Source organism: Ursus maritimus, unplaced genomic scaffold, assembly GCF_017311325.1.
Source record: "Ursus maritimus isolate PB19 unplaced genomic scaffold, ASM1731132v1 scaffold_12, whole genome shotgun sequence".
In the NCBI taxonomy this organism is placed as follows: Eukaryota; Metazoa; Chordata; class Mammalia; order Carnivora; family Ursidae; genus Ursus; species Ursus maritimus.
Genome location: NW_024423564.1, coordinates 34,904,306 through 34,918,304, shown reverse-complemented (window position 1 = coordinate 34,918,304; position 13,999 = coordinate 34,904,306). Strand labels below are relative to the sequence as shown.

Here is a 13,999-nt window from a genome sequence, read left to right as displayed (position 1 = left end):
AAATAAAAATCTGATGGGTTTTGTCCAAAACCGTCAGGCTCCAGTCCCATGTATGATCCTCCAGCTCTTGTGCATATTCACTGAATCTTTGCCACTCTTTGGGCCCGTAGGCCCCTTCCTCCCTTAGCCGTCCAAGCATGTCTCTGGCTGGTATATGATGTAACCTGACCCTATTTATAGGTCTGATAGCCTGAAGGGGAGGTGAAAAGAGACTCCAAGTAGACATGCAGAAGGCTTTGCACTGTCTTCAAGCAAGGGTGGCAGTGCTAGCTTTTAGCAGGGAAGAGTAGTCTACTTCTGCCAGCGCAGAGAATTCAGGGAAATCTGAGGATTCAAGGTTTCGGCTGCATCAATCAGGAGCCTGACCTTGGTGTATGGACCTCTCAGAACTGAAAATCCAGTCTTCCTCGGAGCTCTGCTCTTCTTATAATTAAGTCCTAGGCCTGATTCTAATTTTTTTTGATCATCTGGCTGTAGATTTTCTTTACATGCTACCAAGGAGGTCCTCTTGCTTTCATGCTTTGCATTATATTGGTTATTAGTCACCCTTATCTTTTCATTGTCTTTCTTAATGTATTAATGGTTCCCAGCAATACCCAAACAAATGCCATCATCCTTAGTTATTACCCCCAAATCTCCCAAGCATCCAAGATATTTCCACAGAGTATTCCCTTCCTCCAGTATCCCATCCCAATTCACCTCAGGTGATAGTTTTAACAATTGCATAATTACATTTCAGAAGCTCACCGCCAGGTGGACAGTGGGTGGTTCAGCTCCCACAACCCCATTTTAGAGCCTCCTTCCTAGAAGCACTCCTAGATCGACAGGTTGGCTTCCCTAAGAAACGTACAGTGAGACCCCAAGCTTTTCATGCAGGTTTATTAAGGATCACTCTCTGAAATAATGCCCGTGAGCAGCGAAGGAGGCAGGACTGGGCAGAGGAAGAAGTTAGATTATGATGCAGTTGCAACAAAGACCTCAGTCAGTTAGGAGCTCTGGGGCTGGAGTGTCCCTGCAGAGTTGTCCCAAATGAGGCAAGAGGGTCGGGACTTTGTATCTCCTATACTGACCAGCACTGAATGTGAGCTGCTTCCAGGGGGTGGTTGTAAACTGGAGTGAGGCAGCTTCCTTTAGCCAAGGGCAATTCCTGCAGAGGGACCCAATGATAAGCCAGCAGAGGCCAACACTTGGGGCATCGGAGTGCTTTGGTCCCAAGGGAGATTTGGGTGATGCACACCATGTGTAACAGGAGATTTATTACCCATTTTGTGACCCCAGGGGAACCACTGACACACTGTGAGGATGGCAGAGCAAAGGATGGAATGAGCCTGAGACCACGAAGCTATCCCTGAATGGCCAGATCAATCCTGAGACCGCTTATCTCCAAACTTCTTAAGTAAACAAATGTCCTTCCAGTTGAAGACACTCTTAGGTGTTCAGTTACTTGCACCCCAAAACATTTTAACTCATGCATGCGTTATCTCAGTTAATCCTCAGTTACTCTGTAAGGTAGTTATTATTATTATTAGACTCATTTCAAAATTACAGAACTAATATTAGGGTTACTTGCCCAAGGTCACACAGCTAGAAACTGGAGAAGCCCAGTCTGAAACCTAGCACAATCTAGGTCCAAAGTCCATGCTCTTTGCCCTTTCATAGACATCGACATGACAGCTAATCAAACTGAAAGGGGGATGTGACTATCCCCCAGGTACGAAGGAAACAGTAGCCTACGTGTAGCTGAAGATCCAATACGCACTGGAAGAGCTGCTCTCTCAGCATTGTCCACAATAGCTAAACCGTGGAAGGAGCCGAGATACCCTTCAACAGATGATTGGATTAAGAAGTTGTGGTCCATATATACAATGGAATATTACTCGGCTATCAGAAAGAATGAATTCTCAACATTTGCTGCAATATGGACGGCACTGGAGGAGATAATGCTAAGTGAAATAAGTCAAGCAGAGAAAGAGAATTATCATATGATTTCTCACATCTATGGAACATAAGAACTAGGATGATTGGTAGGGGAAGAAAGGGATAAAGAAAGGGGGGGTAATCAGAAGGGGGAATGAAACATGAGAGACTATGGGCTATGAGAAACAAACCGAGGGCCTCAGAGGGGAGGGGGGTGGGGGAATGGGATAGACCGGTGATGGGTAGTAAGGAGGGCACGTATTGCATGGTGCACTGGGGGTTATACACAACTAATGAATCATCGAACTTTATATCGGAAACTGGGGATGTACTGTATGGTGACTAACATAATATAATAAAAAATCATTAAAAAAAAAAAAAAGAGAGAGAGCTGTTCTCAAGAAGCTCACTGTCCCCTGACTCGCTAGAGTGGGTTGAGTGGTTCCCCCCCACTCTAAATCCTATGTTCATGCCTTAATTTTGAGCACCTGTAATTGTGAACTTATGTGGGAAAAAGGACCTTGTAGATAAAGGATCTTGAGATAAAGAGATCACCTTGGGTTATTTGGGTGGCGCCTAAGTCCAATGCCAAGTGTCCTTATAAGAGTTCCACAGAGGAGACAGACGGAAGAGGCAACGTGACCATGGGAGACTGGAGTGGTGCAGCCACAAGCCAAAAAACCAAAGAAAGTACCAGAAGCTGTAAGCCAAGGACAGAATCTGAATCTTTAAAGCAGGCACAGTCCTACCAAAACCGTGACTTTGGGCTTCTGGTCTCCAGAACAAGGAAGGATTACGTTTCTGTTGTTACGTACCATCAAGTGTGTGTTGACCTTGTTACAGCAGCCTCAAGAAACTAATATACCCGAGGTCCTTCTCTCTTCTGTGCTTTTTTTTTTTTTTTTGGCAAAATTTGTTTTATTAAAGTGATGTAGAAATGAACCTGCAGTTTCTCCAGGGTATGCCTGCAAAACCCAATTGAAGTTTGTTATTTTTTATTTAAATTAAATTAGCCAAGGGATAGTACATCATTAGTTTTTGAACACAGTTATTTCCCTTTCTCATATAAAGGAATCAGTCTGACTTTCTTCCAAGTTTGGTTGAATATATTCCTCAGGTGGTGAAGTTCCAATGGAATCCTCACACTTGAAGGATTGAGAGTAAACTACTTCCGTGACGGAGGTGGAGGCCCTTACAGAGGAGTGAATGAGCGTTTTGCTGGGAGGAAGGTCCATAGCCATTCTTTCTCAATAGGATATCCGTAGAATCCAAAAACTGTAAGAATTCCTGAGAAAGAGTCCGGGCGAATGGAAGAACAAAAGGCAGCTGCGTTCTGAGAGAAATGAGAACAAAGACTATGAAAAATACAAAGAGAATAAGTTTCCAGTATTTGGAAGCAGGAAGAACCCAGTGAGTCAGAAGGTTTGAAATCCGTGTCTTCAGAAAGAAACCTTGGTTTCCTCTTGAAATGCAGGCGAGGAAGCAGAAGCTACAAAGGTTGGTGCAAAGGAGACTACAAAAGGCAAAGTCCAGTCAGTCCCAAGTCTGAAGGGAAAAAAAAATGCTCTTTCTGGACAGAGGGCTAGGAGGTTAGAAAGAAGTTCAGATTTCTGTAGTTAAATCTTGCATGTGGTTGAAAAAGGTAAATTCTGTTTCAATAACAAACAAGAAAAACACCGTTTCCAAAGAGTGATTTCTATTATATTGAGAACAAAGGGAGAAAAAGCGGGTTACTGAAAGTGATGAGTGGTATGAACTTAAGTCTGACTCTAAAAAGAAGAAAGAAAGGAACACATTTCCTGAGCCTGTTTCTGTGAAAAGGTAGGAGATGAAAATTTAGAGGATTTTGACCAAGTCTTAGAATTTTGGCTGCCAAAACCACAAGCCCCAAATGACAGCTGCTCCCTTGAGCGCTGTGCAACCTGCCTCCCAGGCAGCGAGTCCCCCTGCGTTGGGCCCCCACGACTTGAGGTGGGGTTGGGCGAAGGATGGGGAGAAGGCAGGGGAGAGCGCGGTAGAGCAAGTCTGCTTCCCCGAAACAGGGGAAAAGCGTCCTAGCCTTCTTCAAGGAAATCAGAAAGTGTTTTGATACAAACGAGCTCACACATGTTGTACAGGTCAGGCTGGCCTGCCCCTCCGCCAGCACCGACCAAACCAGGTGAAACCCCAAGCCTGGTTTTCAGCACATAGTTTACGATTTTAACCACAAGAAAACATCCTCCCCCAAATAGGAATCTGGTCCTTGAAAATTTCACAGACACAGGCTTTCGTGCCGCACACGGCACACCGGGGACATCACGTCCAACAGCTCATGTGCGGTCCGTTACCATAAATGTTGTAGGAGCTCAGGAGAAACACAATGCATGTATGTATAAAATGCGCCCCAATTTCTAAGGATTCTGCTCGAATCTGGATTTCTTCTCAGTGTTTCTAAAACTTACATGACCAAGATAATATCTGGTAAGAAGGGCCCAATTAAGTCTTTTGTTCTTGTTGTTTGTTTGTTTTTAGAAAAAAATCATGTTAAGCTCTAAATTGTTCTTTGCACTGGATTATCAGATCAGCAGAGGAAGAAAATATACCCGCTATTCGGCCGTGCAAGTGACATGCTGTACGCACATTTTGTAACCTGAGTATTCAATGCGGCACAAGACTGTCCTTTTCAAATTATTTCTTCCTTCTTATCTCATGTTCTTTCCCAGCCAGGCATGAGCCTGTGCGTGGCCTCCAGCATCTTCTAGGGCTCACTGCGCCCAGACCTCCCATCTGTCATTTCACTCACAAAGTCCAATGATGATTTTCTACTTGGGTCTAATAACACATGAAAAGAAGGCAAGCTATCTCATTTAACAAACACATATAGAAATGTCTGTGTGTCAGGCATAAATATGATCACAGCACTGTACAGACATTAACCCATTTAATCCTGAAAAAACCTCTGAGATTCTATTCTCACCTCTATTTTACAGATGAGGACACTTGTCATAGAGCTAGTAAGAGGTGGATCCAGGATTGAAGTGCGTTTGTGAAATTAAACACTACGCCATGCTAGCTTAAGTTATAGTACTAGAAAGAGGAATGAAGCAGAGTTATCAAACAATACTAGGTATTCATATGTAACCATTTCTTAAAAAAATGGAGATTTTAAAAAATTAATAAATGGAGATTTTTTTAAATGGAGGAAGGTGATCTGGAATGTTCATGTGGACAGGTTTTCATCACGGGCTTCTAAAATTACAGTTTATTATGGGCACCTGGGTGGCTCAGTTGGTTTAGTGACTGTCTGTGGCTCAGGTCATGGTCCCAGAGTCCTGGGATCGCGTCCCACATTCAGCTTGTGGGGAGCCTGCTTCTCCCTGTGACCCTCTCTCATCTCATGCTTTCTCTCTTGCTCACTCTCTCTCTCTCAAATTAATAAATAAAATCTTTAAAAAAATAAGAAGAAAATAAAAAAATTAGAGTTTATGAAGCTTTACAGTATATATCCATATACAGTAGTTGTATTAGTCAACTGATATAAAGATAATCACCAGTAAAATATGTACACACCTTTAAATCATCAATTATATTTATTTCTCCATAAAAGTAATAACTCTTCATATTTGAAAGATCCAGAAAAACACATGGCCCAAAAAAAAAAAAAAATCATTCCTAATCCCACCATCTAGAAATCATCACTGAAATTTTTTGAAACATGTATTTATTTATTTGGGAGAGAGAGAGCTAGCTGGAGCACAAGCAAACAGGGAGAGGGGCAGAGCGAGAGTGAGTGCAAGAGAGAGAGAGAGAATATTGAAGCAGACTCCCTGCTGAGCACGGAGCCGGATGCAGGACTTAATCCCAGGACCTCAAGACCATGACCTGAGCTGAAACCAAGAGTTAGCCACTCAACCAACTGAGCCACCCAGGTGCCCCAATACTGACATTTTTATAGAGTCTCTCGTCTTCTTTCTCTATGGATGCTCACTGACTGGTGTATGGACTTAGCATTTATTAAATGTGTTCTTTTTGCCAAAGTGATGCATTATTCAAAGAAAAACAAGTTATATTTTTTTTCAGTGTCTACTAAATATTCTCTAAGAGTTGTAAAAGTCATAAAACCAATACATTACGATTACAAAAGTACTTTTAGAGTAGAAATAAACTCCCAGTGATACACATACTAGAGCATTCTTAGATATTCAAATATTCAGTCTAATTGAAGTCACAATGGTGATAATTTTCAAAATAGCATTTCGTCATTACATTTTCTGCATTGCCCAGAGCAAAGTTTTAGCGTCAGTAAGTTGAAAAAAGTACTTACTCTTAAATTTGTGCACAAATTAATTGATATGACACATGCCTTAATTCACGATTATTTTCTTAGTAAATTGATTCTAAAACTTCTCTAAGATAGGAAGGCACAAGACAACTAAAAGAAAATATTGATTTATGACTATTCTCATACTGCTCAGCATTTGTGAAGTAAACTGTATCCACCAAGTATGTTATAATTACTAATCACAAAACACCTTGCCGAGCTAGTAGTAGAAGAACTTTTTCATAAGGAGGAAGATTAACACTATAAATCAACACACTAGTTTGAACATTTGCATGGCTACATGCTATGATTTCCAGCATCACAAGAGGCTGAAGGAATTCCTCAGTTGAGAGTAGACTTGCAGTGGTGGTGGCTACAATGTCACAGCTTCGAAGCCAGCTTCCTCTTGACCGTCCCGGTAATTCTGCCGTATGGATTGTCTAATGGTAGCAAGACCTGTAGAAAAACCACGTGGCTACTTCAGAGGCATTATAATAGACCTCTCCTTTTTTCTGTGAATCAACGGTAAGTCAACAACAGAAACACAATTCGCTAAACAGCAAAATGTATATGCCCTACAGTCATACAGTTATTTCAAGTATGGTAATGCCTTGTTTCCCTCTCAATAGTTGAGAGATGAGTTGATTGTCCAGAACATTAAAGAGTTTGTGAAAAAAATTAATCATTGGGATATAAATGTTTCTCAAATGCATTATATATATCCCTGCTTTTTCAATAGAATGTGGTAAACATAATTTGGCCTTTGCTTGATGAGTCACTTCGAACATCAGTCATGGTCCAAGGCTGCAATACCGCCATGCCCTCAGGAACGCTTGAGGTCCTCGGGGCTGTTAGCCCAATACTAAATGGCTCCAGACAGCTGTGAGTTTAGAGTGGTTCTGTCTTCCACCCTGTCGTTTGTCACATCTCTGCCGTTGTCAGTGTGTCCTAACTCCCCGCTTTTCATGTGTTGCCTTTCGTGAGGGCCCCAGAGCAGCACCGGCCGTCCCCAAAGTGCAGACACAGACCCGGGGCGACTGTTCAGCCTCTCGGTGTCTTCGTGCAGAGCCCTGGCCCGAAGGAACTGGGCCTTCCTGCCTCGGGGTCCCCACCCGTTATTCGGGTGGGAGCTGAGGAAGCTGCCAATCTGAATTCTTGGATATAGAGACACAACCGGCAAGGCCGGCAACAAATCTTGAACTGGGATCAGTGCAGGCCAGAGGTGTTTGGGGGCCCCGAGGAGACCTCCTTTCTCTGCTAGGTTCCTGAGCTAAGCACTGTCCCAGTCGTGACCCTTTTCTGTTTGGGGCCCCTTTGTTTTACCTTTGGTGGGTTTGGCCAGGATTATTTTCGGGTCCCTCTTCTACTCTTTAGAAGGTAATTGTGTCAAAAGGCTTTATATTCTAATTAATGGTGTTCTGGTAATCACCGTGCTTTCCTTCCACCGCAGTAACAATGCTCCTCTCTGCTCAGCTGAGTGAACGGTACCCGGGATCAAGGTTGCTCTCCCCTGCCACTCAGAGTTCTCTAGCAGCTATCCCAGGCACCTGAGCATGACCTTCGTTTCACAGTGCTGTTCCCCAGCCTCCACCTACAGCTGTGGTGGTGCAGGGCCCCCCAGAGCCCAGTTACATAATTTGCAGAGCAAACACAAGGTGACTGGCCAGAGGACTGTGACTAAGAAGAAGGCTCCTAGGTCAGCCGGCCCAGAATTCTATGGCCACAGAGACACATTAATAGATGGCCCCTCCCTCCCTCCCCCTACACACTAAAACCAGCTACCAAGGTGATGTTTTTCAAATTCTAGAAGCCTGTGAGAGGATGGATCAAATAGAGAAATCCTACCATCCTGCAAGTGGTTCGAGAGGGAAGGACAGTTCTAATCTCCAAGGCCCCACTACTTCAGGCTGTTGAGTCAGACATCCCCACTTGGTTTAACCTTCTGTCATGGCTTAAAACAAGTCCAGGTAAGTGTTTTTTCCAAAACAAGATTTCCTTTCAAAAAGTACACTTCCTCATCTCGCTTTCTATATTTTTTCTGTTGACATTTTCTGTTTATATGCTACTTAAATTGACGACTTAATCCAAAGTTAAAGACGATGAAGGAAAATGAAAAAGGAATCATTTTCTTCTCGTCCTCGCCTCATCGTGGAAGCATAATGAAGCCGTGACCTTGGGTGGCACTTTTCGGAGAAGCAGATCTCAGAGCTGTCTCTCCTGGCACACTCTGTGCTTTCCTTGTTTTTCACTCCCTGCAGCCTCCAACCCTCCTCCACAATCACTCATCCACTTCTAGGGTACTCCAGCCTCAGGTACCGAAAGGCCCAGAGTCTAAGAGGACTCTAATCAGTGGCAACTATAAATACTCCAAAAGTAACAGCTGTGAAGAGTTTTGCTTGGTGACATTATCATCCCAAATTTATAAAGACAAGTAAGAGTGTGGGGGCAGGGGGTGGATGTAGTTTAACTATTAATAAAGTTCTCTTACCTCTTCCTTGTTGACCAGCCCCATGTTGGACATGTCTATGTTCAAGTAGTGCATGTTCGGCAGGCTGATTTCCATGTCTTCTATCTGGAATCCGAAGTAATGTGGGTCACATTGGGCAACCGTGACTCTCTCTCCCTCTATCACTCCTCCCCTGCAACCTACCTGCCCGAGAGCCCAGTACTCAAGTTCCACCTCTGTCCCTGAGACACCCTCTGGTGGTCCTCCACTGCTTGACAAGGTTGTCTCCTCACAGTCCTATTACTAGATGGTGGATCCACCCTTTTTCCCTCCAAGTATAAAATCTGTTCTCAGAAAAATGAGAGTTCTGTGGGTCAGAAAACTCTGAGAGCTTCGGTATCCAACTGGCCTCCTGGTGCTGGCCTGTCAACCTCCTAAATTCTTCCTCAGTCCATTTCCCCCTCTCTAGGCCTGTTGCAAACATTTGCAGGCCCTGGGGTAAGAATATAATCGGAGGCCCACATACCAGATGTTTAAAGTAATGAATAAAAAAAAATAAAAATTAAAGTTACAAATCAAGCAAGAAACATTTAAGTGAAATATGTTCTATCCTTCCAAATGGACAAATATACCCTCATAACAACCTGGAAGGCCAGATTGTAATTTAGAAATCTCTGACTGCTTGCAATGCCATGCCAGGATGTGGTACTGTGGGAAGAGCCAGACCCCAGCCCCTGACCCATCCCACCTTCTCTCTTGGACTCACATGGGTGGACACTCTTGCTTACATGTCAAGTCTCATCCAGACCTCCTGCAAACATCTGCCCCTTTCACTTACTCCCCGGCCTAAGGGTGTACACACTGATGTCATAATCTGCCTCCAGAGGATGCGTCTGAGGAAGAGGTTTGCACAGTTTCTGAAAGTAGTCTCGGGGTTATTTGGGCAGTTAATTCTGGGGTGCAGGTATCCAGAGAATGATCTAGAAAGGGACGTGTGGGTCCCTGAAGGATTTGTTGCCTTGGCCCCACTGACTCTTCATCCAGTGGAGAGAGACATAGCCAGAGAAAGGCCTGGGAAAGTGTTGGGCCATGGCAAGCATCCCTCTTACCCTGGTCTAAGGGTGAAACTCTTCCTCTCCATCTCATCATGAAACTAAGTTCAGACGCTTCTTGCCAGATTTCTGCTTCCCAACAGCCTCCAACAGGTCTCCTTGTCTGTAATCTGTTGTCCTTTTAATTTATCACCTCTCTTTTAGAGTGATCTTTGTAGAGTGCCACACCTTGGTTAAACCCCTCCGTGGCTCCGAAGAGCTTTCAAGTTAGAGTACAGACTATAAACGAGCACACAAAGATCCTCCTGATCTGGTTCCTGCCTCATGCCTGGGCACGTGCACTTTCACTCCTGGAGTGTCACGTGTGGCAGATCCTTAACAACCAATGACTGTTCTACGATGCCTCCTTGTCTCTATGCCTACCATGCTCCCTCACCCTTAAGTATGAACCCAGAAAACCCCTACTTGTCCCTTGACTCGACCCAAACACCTCTCCCTCCAGAAAGCCTGGCTGGCCCTACGTCCCATACCTGAGGTAAACGCCTTTCCCTGTACTTCCATAACGCTCTATTGCATCATTAGTTTACTTTTTTTTCCTTTTACTCAATGATGAACTCTTTGAGGGTAGGCACCCTAATTTATCTTTGTATTCTTCATGTGTTGACAGAGATATAATAACCATCCTATAACATCAGATGGATGGATGGATGGAATCTCTCTGCGTCTATCCTTAATTCCTGGCTACCCTGAAACAGAGACCCTTGGCCTAATATATCCTTCTTTCAGGGCATTTGAGTGTCCTGATATGAGGCTTAAGTTGTGGCAGGTTGAAAAGACCCACAGAATTTTCAACAAACCTAAAGAACTATAGCAGTGGCCTGTGTTTTCAGGTTGAACAGATTTTTCCATTTTTTGCTCTCTTCTCACTTGCTATAACAAGCTTTTGAACAACAACAGATGTCATTTTTCATGTGTCTTCCACTGTCTTATTTTAACTCTCAACTCTCTGTCAGAGCTGACAGGAGACACAATAAGTTCTCTTAGTCTTCAGGATGGCAAGTGACAAAACATACCTCAGGAACCCGGCTCAAAGAGTGCACCTGGATGTCGTAGAGGGTCTTCTGGACAGAGGGTGAGTACTCGCCTTTGTCATAGGGTCCAGCAAATTTCTCCAGGACAATGTCCCGAACAGTATCCCTAAAACACAGAAAAGAGACCTGAGGACTCATAGGGTGGTCTTTTAGGAATGCACTGTAAAGCAGGGAAGTGGTGACCTTCTGTTCCCCCAGAAAACAATTTTACTGCTGATTTTAGGAGAGATTAATATCCTGTAATGCTTTTCCCCTACACACACACATATCCCATCCAACAAATATATTGTCACTAGGCTATCTTCATCATCTGGAAATAGGGTCCACTGGGCACTCCAGAGTAAATCTTCCTTACATTTGAAGAATCCATGAAGAGAACTTCCAAATACACTTGCGCCCTTACTGCTCATTTGGCCAGTTCTTTGCATTATTATGATTTTAGGGGTTTTATTCTGTGCCAGGCTCTGTGTTAAGGATTTTATGTGATTACTTCATTGAATTCTCTCAATATACCTGAGGCAGGTACTATTTTTAATCCCAGCTTAGACATGAGCAATCTTAAAAGTTAAATGATCTACACTAAGTCCCTCTCCTTAGTGGGAGGCCCAACTAAGACCCTGATTCTGCCATGTTCAATTTTTTGCTCTTTCCAACAGACATACATCAGCCTGCTGCCAACGGGGAACACTTAAAATGAAAAAGGAAAAAGAGGATTGAGGTGAGGTTCTCTGTAAGCATTTTCAAACCCATCACGTAATAAAAAGAGCAAAACTACGCCAGTGGAAGGCAGTCACCGGGGGGCAGATTCCAGCTTATCAGAAAGTAATGTTTCTAACAATCAGATCTTCAGCAGAGGAATGAGATGCCCGGTCAAAAAGCAAACTCAGAGTCCAGAGGCCTAATTACTGCTTGTCAAGGCTAGTATAATAATAATCACACCTTTACATTGTTAAGGCACATATCATTTCTAAACTGCTTCTGTGAATATCATCTCATTTTGAGTTTAGCCTACAGTGACCAACTGTCCCAGTTTGCCTATGACCAAGGGGTTTCCTGGGACATGGGACTTCTCAGTCTCAAAATCAGAAAAGCCGTTGGCAAACTGGGGTGAGTTGGTCATCCTCATGTAGCCCTCTCTGCATCTACTATGAGGTAGTAAAGACAAATATCATTACCCTCGCTTCATACAGTGATTCTTAAAGTGTGGCTCCTGGGCCAGCAGCATCAGCATCAGTTAGGAGTTCACTAGAAATGCAAGTTCTCAGCGCCCCCCTCCAAGACCTATAGAATCAGAACCTCTGGAGGTGGGCCCAGTAATCTGCATTCTAATAAGCCCTCCAGGTGATTCTGATACACAATCGTGTTTGAGAACTACTGATGTAATCAATAGAAAAACAGAGGGTCAGGGAAATTAGGTGGTCCATTTGATGTCATTTTAGCTAATAGCATCTAAGATTTCAGTGCAAATTTACTAATTCAAATCAAGAGCATTGTCTTTCTGTTGTCCAACAGAAGGGACTCTGAACAGTGGGGAGGTTGAATTGGATGGCCTTTACGTTTCCCTTTCAGATGGAAGAGCACATGACCTTGGGGCCCCGGGAACAGGGCAGAGGTGGTGCTAGGCCCTAGCACATGCCCATACCAGGTAGCATCAAAATCCATGTCTCTGCACTGGTGATAGCGCCATTTGCAGTACACTCGGGTCGCAAAACACCGGTCCTTCACCTCAGGGAGGGTGGTGAACTGGTCCTTGATGAATCCTTCGAATCCAGACTGGGTCGTTTTCAAGACTTTGAGGTCTTTGATTCCAGAATGAATGACTGGAGGTCCTGTTTTAAGTAAAAATGTAAGAGGGGATGAGGACATAAACAAAATAGTGTCTTCTTACTGATACCTAGCTCTAAGGATCCTGGTCATTAAAATATGGTGCACTGTTTGAACAAAGAACTGCCTCACTGCCCATGTTTTCTGTCTCCATGTCTCCTCTGAAGTCCAAGTGATGAGCATGGTGTGCCTTTCTCTCCGTCTGGATTCCATGACTCCCTGCCTTCCTCCAGCCCTAGGAGAACGGAAGGTTGGAGACTAAACCTTCTTGTTGTGTTGAAACCCGCAGAAATGAATACCTTCCTTTCAGCTACACATACAGGTGACTTCTAGGCCAAAGCCCTTCCACTTTTTGAGATCTCCTTTACTCAACACATAATCATGCTGATTAGTAAGCTCCTCCAGAGCAGCTCTTCTGTTTGCTACTCTGACCGCCTTTACGGGGTGAGGGAGAGTTGGTCCTCGTGTTGATCATCTACACTGGATGAGGACTCCAGTTATCATCAGACTCTCAGTTCTCTTGTGGTCATGAACTCACTGAAACCAGACAACTTCATGAATGGGCAGCATTGCGGACATGGCTCAGCCGAAATAGAGACCGGGACAATGAGGCAGTGACCCATAGGGCATAGATCTACCTAAGTGAATATCCATATAATGGCTTTTGGGCTAAAGGAGAAGGGACAAAGTTGGTTCATGGGGACCTGGGGGAGAGAGGGCAGAGTTGGCAAAAATGGAGGGGCTGATATGGCTTTCCTGCAGTCCCTGACTGTGTGAGGTGAATGGGGGAAGTGGAGGGGTGATGGTATAACCTGAAGAAGCAATTTACATGTGTACCAGGCAGTTCGAGCGCCTGGTCTGGGACAGGTGGGGCACAGAGTTAGTGAGGAGAAGATTCTCTCTTTTTCTATGTGGAACACACTGTAGCTCTCGCAGTTTGGTGAAGCTTGAATAGAACATGGCACCAGGTGACACACTGGGAAACCCCAGAGTACAATGTTCTATAGAGAACATCATTTTTACCAAAGAGCAGGGACAACTAGCACAGCCAATGCTGAGCAGAGCCAAGGAAGCAGTAGTGGTACCCTATGGGTGCAAACTTCTCTCTAAACATGTGTGAGACAGACTTCCAGACTGTCAGGAGGTGGGAGAGTTTGACTGGAGAGATCCAGCAGTTTTGTAATGAGAGACCTACAAGGCCAGGAAAGTTCAGGAATTAACATCACCATAACCTAATTTGTGCAGGCTAGTGAGGCTGGATGTTCAGGGTGCACTTGGGTACAAACCCCGAGTAGCACGGTGCCATGACAGGATGACTAAGGTCATCTCTTTTCAGTCCTGATGTTAGGCCTGATTAATATCTATCTTT

General features: G+C 44.1%; 1 protein-coding gene across 1 annotated transcript in view; it reads right to left on the bottom strand.

The window, feature by feature from the left end:
• Positions 1–5,937: 5,937 nt before the first annotated feature.
• Positions 5,938–13,999, bottom strand: part of LOC103662970 (uricase) — a 28,771-nt gene continuing 20,709 nt past the window's right edge. Inside the window, exons 5-8 of the mRNA XM_008690667.2 lie at positions 12,449–12,635; positions 10,789–10,912; positions 8,706–8,789; positions 5,938–6,673 (exon numbers count right to left, since the gene is read on the bottom strand). Coding sequence (XP_008688889.1) covers positions 6,599–6,673; positions 8,706–8,789; positions 10,789–10,912; positions 12,449–12,635 — 470 coding nt within the window. The 3' untranslated portion in view covers positions 5,938–6,598. The remainder of the gene's footprint in view (positions 6,674–8,705; positions 8,790–10,788; positions 10,913–12,448; positions 12,636–13,999) is intronic.